A 22,628-nucleotide genomic window follows, 5' to 3' on the forward strand; every position below is an offset into this window, starting at 1 on the left:
GGCCCTTGCTTGTGTCTGTTGCGTAAGAGACCTTCGTGCATAGAAATAAGTCCTGGATTGCAAAACAGGCACTTCCTCCGACCGGCTTTTGACCACTTCCACGTCCTTCTAAGGCGGCCGTATTATGGGATGTTTTGCGGAGAATGGGCAGAAAAGCCCATTGGGATCGGCTCCGGGTTTTAGTCTGAACTTGAAAGAGGATCCGTCCAAAAACCCCAAAAGCAGAGCCACTGCCCTATTGACCCCTCTTGGGAAATGCATGGCGTGTTTTCCCCCCGGCACATCAGAAAGAGAAGTGAGATGGTAGAAAACCGTAGTTCCTCCTTCTTGCCTTGTGACTGCACTGAAGGCAGCTTTTCCTTTAGCATCTGCTTATCAGTCATGCAAGAAACACAACATTTTCAACTGCAAATCTCCCTTTTCTGGCCTTAAGAGGTTTGAATGTCTTTGGAGCCGCCGAATATTCCTTTGCTGCCTCTTTACCTGTTTCGTGCTTCAGAACCAATGGGACTTAGAGTGGCCCTTCTCCAACACGACTCCAGTTCCCATCAGCTCTGCAGGCTATGCATGCAGTTTCAAGACTCTGAAAACAGAGGATTTCCAGACATGAATCAACCAAGGGCAGTTAACGACTCTAAACAAAGGACGCCCCAGAGGCAGGAAGAAGACAGCAGATAAGCTTTCCAATGCTAATTAAAGTGATTAACTACACAACATTCACACTGACCTCTCTCACCCTAGACTTTCCACAGATATATATTAACCTCTTTGCTTAGTTTTCTCCATACCTCACAACCTCTGAGGATGCCTGCCATAGATGTGGGCGAAACGTCAGGAGAGAATGCTTCTGGAACATGGCCACACAGCCCGAAAGACAGACAACAACCCTGTGATCCCGGCCATGAAAGCCTTCGACAACACACCTCACAACCTCTGAGGATGCCTGCCATAGATGTGGGCGAAACGTCAGGAGAGAATGCTTCTGGAACATGGCCACACAGCCCGAAAGACATACAACAACCCTGTGATCCCGGCCATGAAAGCCTTCGACAACACACCTCACAACCTCTGAGGATGCCTGCCATAGATGTGGGCGAAACGTCAGGAGAGAATGCTTCTGGAACATGGCCACACAGCCCGAAAGACAGACAACAACCCTGTGATCCCGGCCATGAAAGCCTTCGACAACACACCTCACAACCTCTGAGGATGCCTGCCATAGATGTGGGCGAAACGTCAGGAGAGAATGCTTCTGGAACATGGCCACACAGCCCGAAAGACAGACAACAACCCTGTGATCCCGGCCATGAAAGCCTTCGACAACACATATATTTAGACAACAATATTAGACAACGTCTAATATTTAGAATTATTATTAATATTATTATTCTAATGTTTATTTATACTCTGCTTTATCTGTCCCAAAGGGGACTCAAGGAAATTTAACAAATTAAATTTACATACAACATTATATTATTAGCATAGTACAATAGTGGTAATAAATTACTATATTGTACTGTATCAATATATTGTAATATTATTAGTAATATTACATGTAAAATGTAATACAGTCCTTCTCACCCCGAAGGGGACTCAGAGCGGCTTACAAATTAAATTTACATACAACATTATATTATTAGCATAGTACAATACTTGTCAATCAATTACTATATTGTACTGTATCAATATCTTGTAATATTATTAGTAATATTACATGTAAAATATAATATATAATTAATATTATTATATTGTATTACTAGTATTATATCATATTACAATATAATATTATAAATATTATATGTATATACAGTATGTTATAATTATTATATATTATTGTATATATTATTATATACTATATATATATTATATTATATTATATATTATTGTAAATTATATTGTGTATATATACATACATATTACAATATATATTACATATATCGTATTACAATATAATATTGCTGCTATAGTCCCCCCCCCCCCCACCTTTGAAGTTGACGGATTTGCATTGGTGGTTGTTTGATATTATTACTATTATATAAACCTTGTTTTAACTTCTGTTTTATCATCTTCTTGTGTTTTAAACTGTGTATATTGTTTAATGCTGTTACTTTTGTAATGTTGTGAGCCGCCCCGAGTCCCCACAGGGAGATGGTGGCGGGGTATAAATAAAGTTTTATTATTATTATTATTATTATTATTATTATTATTATTATTATTATTTAAAATAAAGTTTATTATTATTATTGCAATTTTTATCACCATTATTATTGCTGTTTTTATTCCTAATATTATTATTACCATTATTATTGCTGCTATTATTATTATTATTATTGCTATTATTATCACCATTATTATTGCTGCTATTCTTACTAATATTATTATTACCATTATTATTATTGCTATCATTGCTATTAATATTATTAGTTCTATTATTTTAATGGTTAAAAGAGGCTCAGCCTGAACACAGGCTCCTGACTCACATCCTTTCTGAAAAAGCAGGGGAAGAATCCAGGAATAGAAGCTTCTAATTCTTTTCTATCTCGGTGGTTTTCCCCTTTTCGGGACCTCAGCGTTTTCCATCTGGGCCTTGAGATAAGCACCACGAGGGCGGCCGTCCGTTAATTAAATTAATTTATATTAATTAAATATATAATATATTATATACACATATAATAATAATAATAATAATAATAATAATAATAATAATAATAATAATAAAACTTTATTTATACCCCGCCACCATCTCCCCAATGGGGACTCGGGGCCATGCCCAACATATAATATTGATCTATATATATAAAAGGCTTTTGGCATCACGGCAACTCACAAAACAACAAAACCCAACACCCCCCAAACTCTAAAATTGGCAACACAATCCATCATCCCTGCCTCTAGTAAGATACAACACAATCACAGAAAAAACACAATCACAACACCAAAAAAAGGCCAAAAAGCTATTCACTGTTATTCCACCTACCTAACAAAGAATTCCCATACGCCACAGCAACGCGTGGCCGGGCACAGCTAGTAATATTATAATAGAATACAATATTATACTACTAATAATACAATATAATAATATAAATTATATATTATATATTACACTAGCTGTGCCCGGCCACACGTTGCTGTGGCAAGTGGTGGTGGTATCGGTTAAAAATTGTTGTGGAATTTTTTTTTGACGTTATTTGTATTTTTTAATTAATTTTATTGTAAGTACAGTAGAGTCTCACTTATCCAACATAAACGGGCTGGCAGAATGTTGGATAAGCGAATATGTGGGATAATAAGGAGGCACTAAGGAAAAGCCTATTAAACATCAAATTAGGTTATGATTTTACAAATGAAGCACCAAAACATCATGTTATGCAACAAATTTGACAGAAAAAGGAGTTCAATAGGCAGTCATGCTATGTAGTAATTACTGTCTTTACGAATTTAGCACCAAAATATCATGATGTAGTGAAAACATTGACTACAAAAATGCGTTGGATGATCCAGAATGTTGGATAAGTGAGACTCTACTGTAATCTTTTTATTTATTATATTTTATTATTTTCTTGTTTTATTTTGAGTTATTTTCTGTTATTATTGTATTTTATTGTATTCATTTGTTAGTGTTTTTAATTATTTTTAGTGGTTTTTTATTATTTTTTATTGGGTTGCTAGGAGACCAAGTGGGCGGAGCTTAGCCTTCTAACTGGCAGCAATTGGAAAAAAACAATTATTCCTCTCTCTCTAATTAGGACTTTATTTTTCTTTTCTTTTTGTTGTATGAACCTAGAGGCATGGTTGTGCTGCCAAGTTTAGTGTTTCTGGGATGTGTAGTTTTGTTGTTTTGTCCTAGGCCGAAATTTCATTACCCTTTTATATATATAGATATTACATGTAATATTAATAATAATATTACAATATGTTGATATAGTACAATATAGTAATATATGATACTTATATCGTGCTATGCTAATAAAATAATATATTGTATGTACATATAACATTGACTAGCTGTGCCCGGCCACGCGTTGCTGTGGCTGATGGGAATCCTTTGTTGGCCAGGTGGAATAGCAGTGAATAGCCTTGCAGTCTCAAAGCCTGGCCGTTTTCTGGAGTAGCTGCAGCTTTTTGTTGTATGAACGTAGAGGCATGGATGAGGGGTTGTGCTGCCAAGTTTAGTGTTTCTGGGATGTGTAGTTTTGTTGTTTTGTCCTAGGCCGAAACGTCACTACCCTTTTATATATATAGATAGATCGTAATATTGAAATTCAATATAATACTAATAATACAATATATACATGTATATTACTAATAATATTGCAGTGTAGTGGTATAGTAAAATATAGTAATATAGGATACTTATATTGTGCTATGCTAATAAAATAATATATTGTATGTACATATAATATTGACTAGCTTTGCCCGGCCACGCGTTGCTGTGGATGATGGGAATCCTTTGTTGGCCAGGTGGAATAGCAGTGAATAGCCTTGCAGACTCAAAGCCTGGCCGTTTTCTGGAGTAGCTGGAGCTTTTTGTTGTATGAACGTAGAGGCATGGATGAGGGGTTGTGCTGCCAATTTAAGTGCTTCTGGGATGTGCAGTTTTGTTGTTTTGCCCTAGGCCGAAATCTCATTATCCTTTTATATATATATAGATTATTGGTTTTTGTTATTGTTCTTTGATGTTTTATTTTATTTTATCATTGTTTTGTATCTGATTTTGCTGTAAGCCGCCCCGAGTCCCCTTCAGGGGAGATGGAGGCGGGATATAAATAAAATTATTATTATTATTATTATTATTATTATTATTATTAGATGACCTTTTGGGGGGGGCGGAGTCACCTTTTCCAAACTTTAATGAGCTATATAGATTCCTTTCTGAACTCCGATATGATGGGTACCTTTCATGATTTGTGACTCTCACTAATAATAATTATTCATCCTACCTGGCAGAAAGGAAGGGGTGGACTAGATGACCTTCAGGGACCCTTTCCAATTTTATTTTGGCTTTTTTTAAAAAGAGAAATCATAGGAAGACTTACCTGCGACTAACGCAATCCACAGAGGAAGCCATAAAGACCACGGAGCTCGGCGAGAAGGCATTTCTTTTGCGGCAAGTCTAACGTCTGCTCCGAAACTGATAAACGTTGAATTTTTTGCCCTTCTTTTAGCTCCTCCTCTTCCGCAAAAAAGAGGAGTTAAAGTGGGGTTAAAATGGAGGAGCCAAAAAACAACGTTTTCTCTTGCTTTCTTCATGGCTATGTATCCATTATTAGCATTAGAATTTATTATTATTTTATTATGACACGGCAAACAAGATAGACATGCTGGATTTCACATCACAAAATCACAAGTCGAACACTTCCCAAGTGTCTAGGACTGCGTGATGTATTTTCGGATATTATTATTATTATTATTTATATTATTATTATTATTATTACTATTATTATTATTATTATTATTATTATATTGTATGGCACAGCAAACAAGATAGATATGCTGGATTTCGTATCACAAAATCACAAGTCGAACACTTCTCAAGTGTCTAGGACTGTGTGATGTATTTTCGGATATTATTATTATTATTATTTATATTATTATTATTATTATTATTATTATTATTATTATTATTATTATTATTATGACACAGCAAACAAGATAGATATGCTGGATTTCGTATCAGAAAATCACAAGTCGAACACTTCCCAAGTGTCTAGGACTGTGTGAGTTATTATTATTATTATTATTATTATTATTATTATTATTATTATATTGTATGACACAGCAAACAAGATAGACATGCTGGATTTCGTTTCACAAAATCCCAAGTTGAACACTTCCCAAGTGTCTAGGACTGTGTGATGTATTTTCGGATGGTGCCTGCAGATCCCAGTCGGGTGGCCTTTTGCAGTTGACAGATCGTGATTTTGTCAATGTCTATTGTTTCCAAATGCCGGCTGAGATCTTTTGGCACGGCACCCAGTGTGCCCATCACCACCGGGACCACCTGCACTGGTTTCTGCCAGAGTTTTTGAAGTTCAATCTTGAGGTCCTGATATTATTATTATTATTTTATTATTATGTTATAGAAATAAAATCAATTAAAAGTGTCCCTCCTTCCTGCCAGGTGGAATTAATCATTATAGGGTTGTTGTGTGTTTTCCGGGCAGTCTGGTCATGTTCCAGAAGCATTCTCTCCTGACGTTTCACCCACATCTATGGCAGGCATCCTCAGAGGTTGTGAGGTATGGAGAAAACTAAGCAAAGAGGTTAATATATATCTGTGGGAAGTCTAGGGTGAGAGAGGTCAGTGTGAATGTTGTAGTTAATCACCTTAATGATCATTGAAAAGCTTATCTGCTGTCTTCTTCCTGACTCTGGGGCATCCTTTGTTTAGAGTCGTTAACTGCCCTTGGTTGATTCATGTCTGGAAATCCTCTGTTTTCAGAGTGTTGCTTTTTATTTATTGTTCTGATTTTTGAGTTTTTTAATCCTGGTATCCAGATTTTGTTCATTTTGGTTGTTGTATGTCTTTCGGGCTGTGTGGCCATGTTCCAGAAGTATTCTCTCCTGACGTTTCGCCCACATCGACAACACTGTGTTCATTTTCATCATGGTTTCCTCCTTTCTGTTGAACCCTAATCATTATAATTTAAGAGAACTAATTCAAGGTGTCCATCCATCGAGTCCAGAATCCAGAAAGGAATCTGTGTATATTCCATTAGAATAGGGGGTGGGGTCCCCAAAGGTCACCTAGACCATCCCTTCCTTTTTGCTAAGGGGGATGAATCACTATGGTCAACCAGAGGAGGAGGAAGTGGGGCACCCAGGGCAAAAAACCAAACACCATTTGATGCGCCTTTTATTGACCGTTCCCTGCGTTTCAACAGGCCGGGCGGAAGCCCTGACCGCAGCTCAGAGGGGTCCGTAGAAGCGGCGATAGGCCTCCTGGAAGCCCACCTGGTCGGCCAGCTCGTCGCAGGAGGGGTTCAGCTCACACACCTCTCGGTGGGCCTCCCACGGGTCACGCGTGGCCGGCACCAAGGCCACCTGATGCTGGGACCACCTGCCAGGGGGAAGGAAGCACACCCTTCATTGACCGTGCCAGAACCAAACTGAACATACAGTTAGAAGGTCTAGAAAAACCCACTTCCCACAAAGCCCGGCAGTATGTTCAGGTGGTCAGGGGGCTTCTCTGTGCCGAGTTTGGTCCCGGTCCATTGTCCGTGTGTTAATGTGGGATTTGTGTATTGATAAATGCAATTTGTGCCATGCTTGTATTGCAACTGATTGCATCATCCAGAATGTACCATAGTGTGGAAAGAGTTAATGGCCAAGAAGCTATTATTACTATTATTATTATTATTATTATTATTATTACTGCTGATTTTACTGTGTTTGTATTGCAATGTGTTTTAACTTTTTTTTTGTTTTTTCGTGTCAGGAGCAACCGGAGTTGCTTCTGGAGTGAGAGAATTGGCCGTCTGCAAGGACGTTGCCCAGGGGACTCTGCCCGGATGTTTTGATGTTTTTACCATCCTTGTGGGAGGCTTCTCTCATGTCCCCGCATGGAGCTGGAGCTGATAGAGGGAGCTCATCCACACTCTCCCCAGGTGGGATTCGAACCTGGCAGCTTTCAGGTCAGCAACCCAACCTTCAAGTCACTCAGTCCACTACACCATCTTATTTATTGGGTTGTTGTATGTCTTTCGGGCTGTGTGGCCATGTTCCAGAAGTATTCTCTCCTGACGTTTCGCCCACATCTATGGCAGGCATCCTCAGAGGTTGTGAGGTATGGAGAAACTAAGTAAGGAAAGGAAAGAATATATATCTGTGGAGAGTCCAGGGTGTGGCGAGAATCCTTTGTCACTGGGAAGCCAGCATTAATGTTTCAGTTAATCACCCTAATTAGCATTGGAAAGGTTTTGTCTCTTGCCTGGGGGCATCCTTTGTTCAGTCAAGCCCTCAGAATGTTGGTTCCCATCTATTGTTTTGATTTTTGAGTTTTTTTTAATACTGGTGGCCAGATTTTGTTCATTTTCATGGTTTCTTCCTTTCTGTTGAAGTTGTCCACATGCTTCTTGTGGATGTCAATGGCTTCTCTGTGTCGTCTGACATGATAGTTGTTGGAGTGGTCAAGCATGTCTGTGTTCTCAAATAATATGCTGTGTCCAGGCTGGTTCATCAAATGCTCTGCTATGGCTGATTTCTCTGGTTGAGTGAGTCTGCAGTGCTGTGTGCCATAGGAAAGGGTTAAGGGAGAGGCAGGGGGCGGAGTCATGCAAATTCCACACCCATGGAGAGAGAAAGGAACCCTGGGAGGTGTCTTTGGTGGAGGAAAAATAGAAAATTGTCCCCAACGGAAAGCCTTCCCTTCAGTCTGGTGTCTGTGGAGGACACGGGCAGGGCTCTTGGACATGTCCATGGCGCTCTCCATGACCTGCAAGGTCCTTCCAGGGCAGGGCCTGGGTGTCTCCTGCTTCGTGGGAACTACTGCCATATACACACTGACAGACTTTCACTTTTATCATGTGTATAGATGTATAGATAGATAGATAGATAGATAGATAGATAGATAGATAGATAGATAGATAGATAGATAGACCAACCATGGACACAAAGATAGATACACGGGTAAGATAGATAGATAGATAGATAGATAGATAGATAGATAGATAGATAGATAGATAGATAGATAGATAGATAGATAGATAGATTGATTGATTGACAGAGTTGGAAGAGACCCCAATGCCATCCAGTCCAACTCCCTAAGATACAGACAGGTAGAAAGAAAGAAAGAAAGAAAGGAAGGAAGGAAGGAAGGAAGGAAGGAAGGAAGGAAGGAAGGAAGGAAGGAAGGAAGGAAGGAAGGAAGGAAGGAAGGAAGGAAGAAAGAAAGAAAGAAAGAAAGAAAGAAAGAAAGAAAGAAAGAAAGAAAGAAAGAAAGAAAGAAAGAAAGAAAGAAAGAAAGAAAGAAAGCGTTAAAACACGCAAACATTTAATGAATGAGAATACTGATTTCACATAGTCTGGACTAAGATTTATGTATGAGGATTTTGGACAAATGGGTTTTAACTCGGATAGGTTTTAAATTTTGTATAATGTGTTTTTATTCTGTAATGTTACGTTGTTTTTATATGAACTGTTGTTTAGTGTATTGTTTGCAGGCATTGAATTTTTGCCTATTTATTGTAAGCTGCCTTGAGTCCCCTTGGGTGAGAAAGGCGGGGTAAAAGTGCTGCAAATAAATAAATAAATTAATAAAACACACACTTGACACCATTAAACGTCTATTAAAATCCCTAAAAAGACCTTTAAAAATAATTATAGCCTTTACCTGCCGTAGTTCTGCTTGAGCCGCTTGACCACTTCAGCACTTTCCCGCTTGGAGACAAAGGCTGCAGAGGGGGGAAGTAAACAAGTAAATAAATATGTCTAAATAATAATAATAGTCGTCGTCGAACAAAGGGCTGAACTAACCTTCAGAGTCGTGAGAGTTGTCAGCATCTGAATGAGCCTCTGGAAAAAAAAAGGAAAGCAATGAGCTACATAACAATAATAATATCAACAACAATAATAAATTATTATTATTTATTATTAAATAAAAGGCCACCCTACTGGGATCTGCAGCATCATCCGAAAATACATCACACAGTCCTAGACACTTGGGAAGTGTTCGACTTGTGATTTTGTGATATGAAATCCAGCATATCTATCTTGTTTGTGTATGTCTTTGTGTCAATAATAATATCCAATTAAAACACTACCAAAGTGAGGGCCACACCCCATTTAATTAGTTTTAACATGTTTATTTTCAATATTGTTCATAGTTTTTAATTCCATTTTAATGTTTGTATTTTTTGCAGTTTTAAATTCTATTGTAATACAATAATAATAACCCTACTACTAATAATAATAATATAGTAATATATGAAATCCAGCATATAAATCTCGTTTGCTGTGTCATACTATGTCTTTGTGTCAATAATAATAATAATAATAATAATAATAATAATAATGCATCACACAGTCATAGACACTTGGGAAGTGTTTGACTTGTGATTTTGTGATACGAAATCCAGCATATCTATCTTGTTTGCTGTGTCTTAATAAAATAATAATAATAATAATAATAATAATAATAATAATAATAATAATATTACACAACACAGTCCTAGACACTTGGGAAGTGTTTGACTTGTGATTTTGTGATACGAAATCCAGCATATCTATCTTGTTTGCTGTGTCTTAATAATAATAATAATGATAATAATAATAATATTACACAACACAGTCCTAGACACTTGGGAAGTGTTCGACTTGTGATTTTGTGATACGAAATCCAGCATGTCTATCATGTTTGTCTATGTCTTTGTGTCAATAATAATATCCAATTAAAACACGAAAACCCAAAGCGAGGGCCACACCCCATTTAATTGGCTTTAACATGTTTATTTTCAATATTGTTCATAGTTTTTAATTCCATTTTAATGTGTGTATTCTTTGCGGTTTTAAATTCTATTGTAATACAATAATAATAACCCCACAAATAATAATAATAATAATATAGTAATATATGAAATCCAGCATATCTATCTCGTTTGCTGTGTCATAATAATAAAATAATAATAATAATGATATCAATGTCTATCTAGGGAAAGGCTCCTTACCTGTGTGGCCGAGCGCAGCCAGGGCCAGGAGGGCCACGAGGATGAGGGTCTTCATGGTGAGTCTGGGGTCTTTCTCGGTCTCTCTTCTCTTCCTCTTTGCTTGGTCCCTCTTTGGGAACCCCCTTTATACTCTCCGGATGGAGAAAACGACCCAAAGTTGAGGCCAGAGGCTATTTTGGAGGAGGAGGAACCTGCAATTGTGGGGCTTGGAAGCAGCAGACCCCCAATCTCGGCTTGGCCGGGAAAGAACGGTCGGAAAGAAAGACAGGCCTTGTGACGCACGCATGGGGCGCAATAAGGGTCCCAATCAGGGGTTTGGGAAGCCAAAGGCCTCTCCGCCTGCAATTAGAAGCCGCCCTGGCCTGGCTCGTGAACCTGGCATTTTGGGCGGAAGGAGAAGCCCGGGACTTGGCCTTCAGACCCGCATTTAGGGAGCCATGAAAGCAGGCCTGGCTTGCCAAAGCGGATCTTTCTCAAAGGACAACATTTCCCCCCCAAATTGGGAGCAGATGCCCAGCAGAAGCCACAAGAGGAGGAGAGGCAAATACCAGGAAACCATTCGGGATCCATTCTTGGCATTAAATATATATACAACAGTTCCTCGTTGTGCAGTAGTCTCACTTATACAACATGAACAGGCCGGCAGCATCTGCTTGTAGTTTGTCTGCGCAATCTTCTTGCAGAAGCTGAGGACGTGGCCTGTCGTTTTGTCTGCTTCCTTGCAGAGTCTACACTTGGGATCTGTCGTCAACTTTCTGATTCTGGCTTTGATGGCATTGGGTCTAATGGCTTCCTCTTGGGATGCTGTGGCGAAGTCTGGTGGTATGGGAAATAAAGTATTGAGGAATTGGTGGTAGTTAAGGTCAAGGGTCCCCTGGGCTGAGTGGGTTGCTAGGCTACCAAGTGGGTGGAGCTTAGCCTTCTAAGTGGCAGCAATTGGATAAAAACTATTATTCCTCTCCCTGTAATTAGGACTTTATTTTTTCTTTTCTTTTTGTTGTATCAACCTAGAGGCGTGAATGATGGGTTGTGTTGTCAAATTTCGAGGTTGGGGGGCCTGTAGTTTTGTCCGCTGCCCTGATGCCATCACTCTTTTATATATATAGATATCGATATAGATTATTACAGTAGAGTCTCACTAATCCAAGCCTCACTTATCCAAGCCTCTGGATAATCCAAGCCATTTTGGTAGTCAATGTTTTCAATATATCGTGATATTTTGGTGCTAAATTCGTAAATACAGTAATTACAACATAACATGACTGCGTATTGAACTACCTTTTCTGTCCAATTTGTTGCATAACATGATGTTTTGGTGCTTAATTTGTAAAATCATAACCTAATTTGATGTTTAATAGGCTTCTCCTTAATCCCTTAATAGGCTTTCATGGCCGGGATCACAGGGTTGTTGTGTGTCTTTCGGGCTGTGTGGCCATGTTCCAGAAGCATTCTCTCCTGACGTTTCGCCCACATCTATGGCAGGCATCCTCAGAGGTTGTGAGGTCTCTTGGAAACTCGGCAAGGGAGGTTTTATATATACAGTAGAGTCTCACTTATCCAAGCCTCGCTTATCCAAGCTTCTGGATTATCCAAGCCATTTTTGTAGTCAATGTTTTCAATATATCGTGATATTTTGGTACTAAATTCGTAAATACAGTAATTACAACATAACATGACTGCCTATTGAACTACTTTTTCTGTCCAATTTGTTGTACAACATGGTGTTTTGGTGCTTAATTTGTAAAATCATCACCTAATTTGATGTTTAATAGGCTTCTCCTTAATCCCTCCTTATTATCCAAGATATTCGCTTATCCAAGCTTCTGCCGGCCCGTTTAGCTTGGATGAGTGAGACTCTACTGTATTCTTACAAGCGCCCTTGGGTCCCAATCGGTATCGTATCACAATAATATAACATCTCGTAATAGAAAATACATGTTTCTGAAACCCATCAAGAGGCTTGGCAGAAGTTGCAACCACTCTTTTATTTACATGCCAATCATCCGTAGAGACCCCACAGGAAGTCCCGCCCCCAGTGCCCCAAAGAGAGAGGCGGTCAAGGGATGCCGTTCCTTTGGACTTCCTGTCCAAGGAGCCATTGAGATCCATGGCATTCAAGAGACTTCCTCCAAGGCATTCACTCTCTGCCGGCCTTCAGCTGCAATGGCCTGAAAGGAAGGAAAGAGGCGGAAGGGAGGGACCCTCAGAGGACAGCCAGACTCACCCCGTTCTTTACGCCATTGAGAAAAGCAGCAGGTGACCCCTCCCCACAAAGGGCCAGCCAGCCTTTGCTTAATAATAATAGTAGTAGTAGTAGTAGTAGTAGTAATAGGATCCTAGACTTGGAAGGGACCCCAAAAGGCCATCCAGCCCAACCTCCTTCTGCCATAAAGAAAGGTACAATGAGTTCTCTCCCAACAGATGACCATCCAGCCTCTGATTATTATTATTACTATTTTATTATTACTACCATAGAATTTTATGATATTATTACTATTTGATCTATTATTATTTCCATAGAATTCTATGGTATTATTATTATTATTATTATTATTATTATTTTATTATTTCTATTATTAATACTACCATAGAATTTTATGATATTATTACTATTTGATCTATTATTATTTCCATAGAATTCTATGGTATTATTATTATTATTATTATTATTTTATTATTTCTATTATTAATACTACCATAGAATTTTATGATATTATTACTATTTGATCTATTATTATTTCCATAGAATTCTATGGTATTATTATTATTATTATTATTTTATTATTTCTATTATTAATACTACCATAGAATTTTATGGTATTATTACTATTTGATCTATTATTATTTCCATAGAATTCTATAGTATTATTATTATTATTATTATTTTATTATTTCTATTATTAATACTACCATAGAATTTTATGGTATTATTACTATTTGATCTATTATTATTTCCATAGAATTCTATGGTATTATTATTATTATTTTATTATTTCTATTATTAATATTACCATAGAATTTTATGGTATTATTACTATTTGGTCTATTATTATTTCCATAGAATTCTATGGTATTATTATTATTATTTTATTATTTCTATTATTAATATTACCATAGAATTTTATGATATTATTACTATTTGATCTATTATTATTTCCATAGAATTCTATGGTATTATTATTATTATTATTATTATTATTATTATTATTATTTTATTATTTCTATTATTAATACTACCATAGAATTTTATGGTATTATTACTATTTGGTCTATTATTATTTCCATAGAATTCTATGGTATTATTATTATTATTATTATGACACAGCAAACAAGATAGACATGCTGGATGTCGTTTCACAAAATCACAAGTCCAACACTTCCCAAGTGTCTAGGAATAAGTGTCTTTATTATTATTATTATTATTATTATTATTATTATTATTATTATTATGATGACACAGCAAACAAGATAGACATGCTGGATGTCGTTTCACAAAATCACAAGTCCAACACTTCCCAAGTGTCTAGGAATAAGTGTCTTTATTATTATTATTATTATTATTATTATTATTATTATTATTATTATGACACAGCAAACAAGATAGACATGCTGGATGTCGTTTCACAAAATCACAAGTCCAACACTTCCCAAGTGTCTAGGAATAAGTGTCTTTATTATTATTATTATTATTATTATTATTATTATTATTATTATTATGACACAGCAAACAAGATAGACATGCTGGATTTCGTTTCACAAAACCACAAGTCGAACACTTCCCAAGTGTCTAGGACTGTGTGATGTATTATTATTATTATTATTATGACACAGCAAACAAGATAGACATGCTGGATTTCGTTTCACAAAATCGCAAGTTGAACTCTTCCCAAGTGTCTAGGACTGTGTGATGTATTATTATTATTATTATTATTATTATTATTATTATTATTATTATTATGACACAGCAAACAAGATAGACATGCTGGATTTCGTTTCACAAAATCGCAAGTTGAACTCTTCCCAAGTGTCTAGGACTGTGTGATGTATTTTCGGATGATGCGCGCAGATCCCAGCAGGGTGGCCTTTTGCAGTTGGCAGATCATAATTTTGCCAATGTCTATTGTTTCCATTATTATTATTATTATTATTATTATTATTATTATTATTATTATTATTATTATGACACAGCAAACAAGATAGACATGCTGGATTTCGTTTCACAAAACCACAAGTCTAACACTTCCCAAGTGTCTAGGAATAAGTGTCTTTATTATTATTATTATTATTATTATTATTATTATTATTATTCTAAAGTTGAAAGGGACCCCAAGGGCCATCCAGTCCAATCCTTTTGTTGCCAAGCAAGAAGACACCGTCTGATCCTTCCCGAAAGATGGCCCTCCAAGCTCGGCAGAGATCCCTCAATCTTTCCATCTTTGAAGTTGGAAGATGAAGATCTAACGGAAGAGGAAGCCCCCGCCCCCCGCTTCCCGCTCACCTTCCATTGTTCCCGGTGTTGCTGTGTCTCCTCCTGCATCTGGCGGATCTCCTGCCGCCCTCGGGTCACGGCTTGGGCCAGTCGGGCGCTGTGGGCCTGGGCCTTCTTCAGGGCCGCCCGCAGGAAGCTCCGCTGCTTCGCCAAGGAGGGGGACACCACCGCAGGAAGGGCCGCCTCCGGGGCCCCAGACGGGCGCCTGCAGGGCAGACAGGGAGACAGACAGACAGACAAGAGCAAGGAAGGGAGCACGGGTGGCAGGGAATGGGTGGCCTTCTGTGGGGAGGGATCGGATGGTGTCCTTGCTTTTAAGGCAGAAGCAGGTTGGACTGGATCGGCCCCTTTGGGGGTCCCTCCCAACTCTAGCATCTTCATCTTCTTCTTTGTTATTATTATTATTATTTATTACAGGGAGTGGATGGGATTACCTTAACTTATTAGAACCACTGCATTTTATTGTTGAAGGCTTTCATGGCCAGGATGACAGGGTTGTTGTATTAGAAATATAAAAATATAAAATGTAGCTTGTTGTTGTATGTTTTCCGGACTGTCTGGCCATGTTCCAGAAGTATTCTCTCCTGATGTTTCGCCCACATCTATGGCAGGCATCCTCAGAGGTTGTGAGAAATAATAATAATAATAATAATAATAATAATAATAATAATAATAATAATAGGATTGTTGTATGTATTCCTGGCTGTCTGGCCATGTTCCAGAAGTATTCTCTCCTGATGTTTCGCCCACATCTATGGCAGGCATCCTCAGAGGTTGTGAGAAATAATAATAATAATAATAATAATAATAATAATAATAATAATAATAATAGGATTGTTGTATGTATTCCGGGCTGTCTGGCCATGTTCCAGAAGTATTATCTCCTGATGTTTCGCCCACATCTACGGCAGGCATCCTCAGAGGTTGTGAGAAATAATAATAATAATAATAATAATAATAATAATAATAATAATAATAATAGGATTGTTGTATGTATTCCGGGCTGTCTGGCCATGTTCCAGAAGTATTCTCTCCTGATGTTTCGCCCACATCTATGGCAGGCATCCTCAGAGGTTGTGAGAAATAATAATAATAATAATAATAATAATAATAATAATAATAATAATAATAATAGGATTGTTGTATGTATTCCTGGCTGTCTGGCCATGTTCCAGAAACATTCTCTCCTGATGTTTCACCCACATCTATGGCAGGAATCCTCAGAGGTTGTGAGCAACAATAATAATAATAATAATAATAATAATAATCTTTTGGCACGGCACCCAATCTGCCCATGACCACCGGGACCACCTGCACTGGTTTCTGCCAGAGTCTTTGAAGTTCTATATTGAGGTCCTGAGAGCGGCTGAGTTTTTCCTGTTCTTTTTCGTCAATGTGACTGTCCCCTGGGATGGCAACATCAATGATCCAAACATCATCATCATCATCATCATCATTATTATTATTATTATTATTATTATTATTATTACGGTCAGGAGAGATCAAATGGTGCCTTTGTGGCAGAAGCAGATTGGACTCTAGGATTGCACGGTTCCATTATTATTGTTAGTATTATGATGCAGAGGTTGGATGGGCATCTGTTGGGAGGGATCGGATGGAGTCGTTCCTTTATAGCCTAAAGGCATTGGGCTGGATGGCCCTTGGGAGTCCCTTCCAACTCTAGGATTGTAATATTCCATTATTATTATTATTATTATTATTATTATTATTATGATGGCCATCGGTCAGGAGAGATCAAATGGTGCCTTTGTGGCAGAAGCAGATTGGACTCTAGGATTGCACGGTTCCATTATTATTGTTAGTATTATGATGCAGAGGTTGGATGGGCATCTGTTGGGAGGGATCGGATGGAGTTGTTCCTTTATAGCCTAAAGGCATTGGGCTGGATGGCCCTTGGGAGTCCCTTCCAACTCTAGGATTGTAATATTCCATTATTATTATTATTATTATTATTATTATTATGATGGCCATCGGTCAGGAGAGATCAAATGGTGCCTTTGTGGCAGAAGCAGATTGGACTCTAGGATTGCACGGTTCCATTATTATTGTTAGTATTATGATGCAGAGGTTGGATGGGCATCTGCTGGGAGGGATCGGATGGAGTCGTTCCTTTATAGCCTAAAGGCATTGGGCTGGATGGCCCTTGGGAGTCCCTTCCAACTCTAGGATTGTAATATTCCATTATTATTATTATTATTATTATTATTATTATTATGATGGCCATCGGTCAGGAGAGATCAAATGGTGCCTTTGTGGCAGAAGCAGATTGGACTCTAGGATTGCACGGTTCCATTATTATTGTTAGTATTATGATGCAGAGGTTGGATGGGCATCTGCTGGGAGGGATCGGATGGAGTCGTTCCTTTATAGCCTAAAGGCATTGGGCTGGATGGCCCTTGGGAGTCCCTTCCAACTCTAGGATTGTAATATTCCATTATTATTATTATTATTATTATTATTATTATGATGGCCATCGGTCAGGAGAGATCAAATGGTGCCTTTGTGGCAGAAGCAGATTGGACTCTAGGATTGCACGGTTCCATTATTATTGTTAGTATTATGATGCAGAGGTTGGATGGGCATCTGCTGGGAGGGATCGGATGGAGTCGTTCCTTTATAGCCTAAAGGCATTGGGCTGGATGGCCCTTGGGAGTCCCTTCCAACTCTAGGATTGTAATATTCCATTATTATTATTACTATTATTATTATTATTATTACACAGGCAGACTAATAATGATAATTACCAGGCGGGGTTCTCCCTGCCCTTGGCTGCTTCCACCATTCGGTCCAGGGAGGCAAAGAGCATCGAAAGGTTCCCTTCCTCCTTCAGGTTCTGGATTTCCTTCTTTTTGCCAAAGAAAAAGGGAAGAAAATAAGCTCCGTTCTGAAGAAGGGAAGCGGCATCCTTTTCACCCTCGGTCTCCTCAAAAGGAGAATTCAAAAGCCACATCCACAGGACACAGTCTCTGCTGCCTCTGCTAATACTTCTACACAATATTTAATTCCCTGTCCTTTTACGCCACTCTACCATCACCCCGGAGGCGATTCAGAACGGCTACCAAATTGGCCACAAGAAACATAAACATACAAAATACAAGATACATCTTATTTAAAAATCAGTACAAAAATAATTAAAAACATAACATATCAATCAATTAAATAAACTATTAAAAGCATTGCACAAAGGCCCGAAATCATAATCCAGGAGCAATTTCAGTCATATTACAATCAGTTCATAACTACCTGATGTATTAGATATATCTATATCTTTATATGATATCAAATATTATGTAATATACAATATCTTATCTATCTCTATATATAATAGATATATAAACAATATATATATATATATATATACATACACACACACACACACACAGTAGAGTCTCGCTTATCCAACGATCTGGATTATCCAACGCATTTTTGTAGTCAATGCTTTCATTGATATTTTGGTGCTAAATTCATAAATACAGTAATTACTACATAGCATTACTGTGTATTGAACTACTTTTTCTGCCAAATTTGTTGTCTAACATGATGTTTTGTGCTTAATTTGTAAAATCATAACTTAATTTGATGTTTAATAGGGTTATCCTTAATCCCTCCTTATTATCCAACATATTCACTTATCCAACGTTCTGCTGGCCCGTTTATGTTGGATAAGTGAGACTCTACTGTGTATATATATATATATATATAGCTTTTGGCTTTTGCTTTTTGGTGTGTTTCTTTGCCAAGTACTTCTGCATTTTTATATCGCCATTTGTTCAGATTTATTTATTTTTTTATTTTACATAAATATGGACACTAGCTTTGTTTTTGGTTTTTTCTCTCGCTTTTTGATCCTTTTTTAATCTCTGTTTTTCTACTTTCTATACAATCAAATGTTCTTACTCTTTCGATGTTAATTTATCTTATAAGGTAAAACTTCAATTAAAAATATATTTAAAAAAAATAAAAAATAAAGCCACAAAAAAGAATATCATATATATCTAATATTATATAATATCTCTATGCCTAATATAATATTGAATACTATATATCTAACATTATATAATATTATATAATATATCTACGCCTATTATAACATCGAATACTATAGAATATCCAACATTATATAATATTAGATAAATATACAACTACCCTTAAAGTCTCTTTACCATTTAAATGGTGAAGAGACTTTATGGACACCCTTTATAATAAATATTATTTATAATAAATAGAGATATTATATGAGATAGACATTGTGTATATTACTTTAATGAGATACTATATATATTATATTTATGTAATAGATATAAAAACAATATCTATTATATATATATTTAATATATAATGTCTCTAATATTAGATATATATATTGTATACATTGGATATGAGACAACTTATAATATATAGCATTTATTATTTATATGCATATATCCATAATTGATATACAAACAATACTATATCTATTATATATATAATATTGCTATGATATATATACATGATATATTAGTCATATATGAGATACTATATATATATGTGTGTGTGTGTGTATATATATATATATATATCCTTATATATATTTATTATATATATATATATATATATATATATATATATATATATATATATATATATAAAAAGAGTGAATATATATATGAAACTTGTGCAGCATGGGCTGGCCTTTCCACAGCTTAATGAAGATTAATGTGGTTGTGTTTCTTACCTTGACACAGCTTTGAAACCGGGCCAGAAACCGATCATAAACACACCTTGTGAGGCGACGCTGGGCCTTGTAGTGGTGCCGGAAGGACTTGGCAAACAGGTGCTTCCTTTCAAGAGCAACAAAAAGGGGAGGAAATGCATGAGAAACAAGGAGAGGCAGGTAAGAAGTATTATTATTATTATTATTGAGTACCCCCATCCCCTGCGCAGAGAGGAGGCCCTTCCCTTGATCACAGCTTTTACACCTCATGTAAGCCGCCCCGAGTCCCTTCGGGGAGATGGGGTGGGGTATAAGAATAAAATAATAATAATAATAATAATAATAATAATAATATCTCTGGGAGATATAGTTCACTTGTATTCCGTGAGCCCTCTGAACCCCACCTGTGACGGATCTGGACCCAACTTTGCATATTGGTGGAATTTGGGGTGATTGACATGGGCCTATGGGAGTTGTAGTTCACCCATATTCAGAGAGCCCTGAACCCAGCAAGTGATGGATCTGGACCAAACGTGGCACACAGACCCAACTTTGCATATTGGTGGAATTTGGGGTGATTAACATGGGCCTATGGGAGTTGCAGTTCACCCTTATCAAGAGAGCCCTGAACCCAGCAGATGACGGATCTGGACCAAACTTGGCACACTGACCCAACATGTCCAGCTTTGCCTATTGGTGGACTTTGGGGTGATTGACATGGGCCTATGGGAGTTGCAGTTCACCCTTATCAAGAGAGCCCTGAACCCAGCAGATGACGGATCTGGACCAAACTTGGCACACTGACCCAACATGTCCAGCTTTGCCTATTGGTGGACTTTGGGGTGATTGACATGGGCCTATGGGAGTTGCAGTTCACCCTTATCAAGAGAGCCCTGAACCCAGCAGATGACGGATCTGGACCAAACTTGGCACACTGACCCAACATGTCCAGCTTTGCCTATTGGTGGACTTTGGGGTGATTGACATGGGCCTATGGGAGTTGCAGTTCACCCTTATCAAGAGAGCCCTGAACCCAGCAGATGACGGATCTGGACCAAACTTGGCACACTGACCCAACATGTCCAGCTTTGCCTATTGGTGGACTTTGGGGTGATTGACATGGGCCTATGGGAGTTGCAGTTCACCCTTATCAAGAGAGCCCTGAACCCAGCAGATGACGGATCTGGACCAAACTTGGCACACTGACCCAACATGTCCAGCTTTGCCTATTGGTGGACTTTGGGGTGATTGACATGGACCTATGGGAGTTGCAGTTCACCCTTATCAAGACAGCCCTGAACCCAGCAGATGACGGATCTGGACCAAACGTGGCACAGAGACCACACATGGCCAACTGGGAATACTGGGGGAGTTTGGGGAGAATTAAGCCAAGATCCTGGGGTTAATTCTCCCAAAACTCCCCCAGGATCCAGGCTAATATAATAATATATGGATTAGAAACGATTCTAATCTTGGACAGGCTTAAAATTTTATATAATGTGATTTTATTTTGTAATGGTATCTGTTTTATATGAATTGTTGTTTTGTAGATTGTTTTATATCCATTGTAACCCCCAGCAATGTTGTTGTATGGAGAATGCAAATCTCGCGAGACTTCCTTCCCCCTCAGGGGCGGCCTGAGCCAGGCCTACGAGACTTCCCCCCGAGGCGGGCGCACTCACATTCCGGGCTCGGTGGTGCGGAGGGCGCAGTCGACGACGAAGTCCAGGACCCCTTCCCGGCCGGGGCGGACGCCTTCCGGGCCCGAAGACGCGGCTCCGGCCTCGGCCTCCTTCGCCGCCGCCGCCGCCTCCGCCGCCATCTTGGCCCGCCCGAGCGCAGATTCAAACCCCGCGCCCCAGCCACGCCCCCTCGCTCCTCATTGGATGAGGAGGCCGCCCTCTGCGCCAATCAGCGCCCCTGCCACGCCCCCAAGGAGGAAACCAGTCGCCTCAGCGGGGCGTGGAAAGAAGACGTAAGCCACGCCCAGCGGGAACACGGCCTTTTCATTGGACGCCGCCTCCCGCTTGCCGAGCCATCTGAAAATGTCCAAGAGTTGGCCGCCAGCGGCCTCCAGTGGCCGCATTGGGTATGGCAGCGCATATCAATTTGTGTTGGGGTGTTGTATGTTTAATAATAATAATAATAATAATAATAATAATAAGGTTGTTGTATGTATTCCGAGCTGTCTGGCCATGTTCCAGAAGCATTCTCTCCTGACGTTTCGCCCAAATCTATGGCAGGCATCCTCAGAGGTTGTGAGAAATAAATAATAATAATAATAATCCTCCATATTAATATAATGGATAATAATAATAATAATAATCCAGCATATCTATCTTGTTTGCTGTGACATAATAATAATAATAATAATAATAATAATAATAATAATAATAATAATAATAATAATAATAGAGTTGTTCCGGGCTGTATGGCCATATTCCAGAAGCATTCTCTCCTGACGTTTTGCCCACATCTATGGCAGGCATCCTCAGAGGTTGTGAGAAATAAATAATAATAATAATAATAATAATAATAATAATAATAATAATAATAATCCATATTAATATAATGGTTAATAATAATAATAATAATACAGCATATCTATCTTGTTTGCTGTGACATAATAATAATAATAATAATAATAATAATAATAATAATAATAATAATAATAATAGGGTTGTTGTATGTATTCCGGGCTGTATGGCCATGTCCCAGAAGCATTCTCTCCTGACGTTTCACCCACATCTATGGAAGGCAT

At 38.1% G+C, this 22,628-nt stretch overlaps 2 protein-coding genes and 1 long non-coding RNA gene across 5 annotated transcripts in view; 1 reads left to right on the plus strand and 2 right to left on the minus strand.

Moving 5' to 3' along the window:
- The window catches only part of LOC103282863 (SLAM family member 7), a 26,958-nt gene extending 21,767 nt beyond the window's left edge, over positions 1 to 5,191 (minus strand). For both annotated transcript variants that reach the window (XM_062965444.1, XM_062965443.1), the window contains exon 1: positions 5,037 to 5,191. In XM_062965444.1, the coding sequence (XP_062821514.1) occupies positions 5,037 to 5,097 (61 nt within the window). In that variant the 5' untranslated portion in view covers positions 5,098 to 5,191. The remainder of the gene's footprint in view (positions 1 to 5,036) is intronic.
- LOC134294424 (uncharacterized) overlaps positions 1 to 12,361 on the plus strand; it is a 27,155-nt gene extending 14,794 nt beyond the window's left edge. Inside the window, exon 4 of the long non-coding RNA XR_010001333.1 lies at positions 10,650 to 12,361. This is a non-coding gene — a long non-coding RNA (uncharacterized LOC134294424). The remainder of the gene's footprint in view (positions 1 to 10,649) is intronic.
- pmf1 (polyamine modulated factor 1) lies at positions 6,844 to 21,741 on the minus strand. 2 transcript variants are annotated; one of them, XM_062965452.1, is made up of 7 exons: positions 21,550 to 21,741; positions 19,889 to 19,994; positions 17,919 to 18,019; positions 15,163 to 15,358; positions 9,475 to 9,513; positions 9,332 to 9,392; positions 6,844 to 7,060 (listed from the first exon to the last, which is right to left on the minus strand). In XM_062965452.1, the coding sequence occupies exons 1-7, from the start codon at positions 21,687 to 21,689 to the stop codon at positions 6,984 to 6,986; spliced, it is 720 nt and encodes a 239-aa protein (XP_062821522.1). In that variant the 5' UTR covers positions 21,690 to 21,741; the 3' UTR covers positions 6,844 to 6,983. The 2 variants fall into 2 exon arrangements, with proteins under 2 accessions (XP_062821522.1, XP_062821523.1); XM_062965453.1 differs by lacking the exons at positions 6,844 to 7,060; positions 9,332 to 9,392; positions 9,475 to 9,513 and adding an exon at positions 12,631 to 12,832 and having other exon boundaries at positions 21,550 to 21,735.
- Between the last annotated feature and the right edge of the window lie 887 nt (positions 21,742 to 22,628).

This window comes from Anolis carolinensis, unplaced genomic scaffold (genome assembly GCF_035594765.1).
Source record: "Anolis carolinensis isolate JA03-04 unplaced genomic scaffold, rAnoCar3.1.pri scaffold_14, whole genome shotgun sequence".
NCBI classification, from domain to species: Eukaryota; Metazoa; Chordata; class Lepidosauria; order Squamata; family Dactyloidae; genus Anolis; species Anolis carolinensis.

Coding starts and splice junctions, on each gene's coding strand:
- pmf1 (XM_062965452.1), bottom strand. CDS start 21,689: ATGGCGGCGGAGGCGGCGGCGGCGGCGAAGGAGGCCGAGGCCGGAGCC. Junction 9,393..9,474: donor CAACTCTCACGACTCTGAAG/GTTAGTTCAGCC, acceptor CCCCCTCTGCAG/CCTTTGTCTCCAAGCGGGAA. Junction 7,061..9,331: donor CTCAAGCAGAACTACGGCAG/GTAAAGGCTATA, acceptor TCCCCCTGGCAG/GTGGTCCCAGCATCAGGTGG.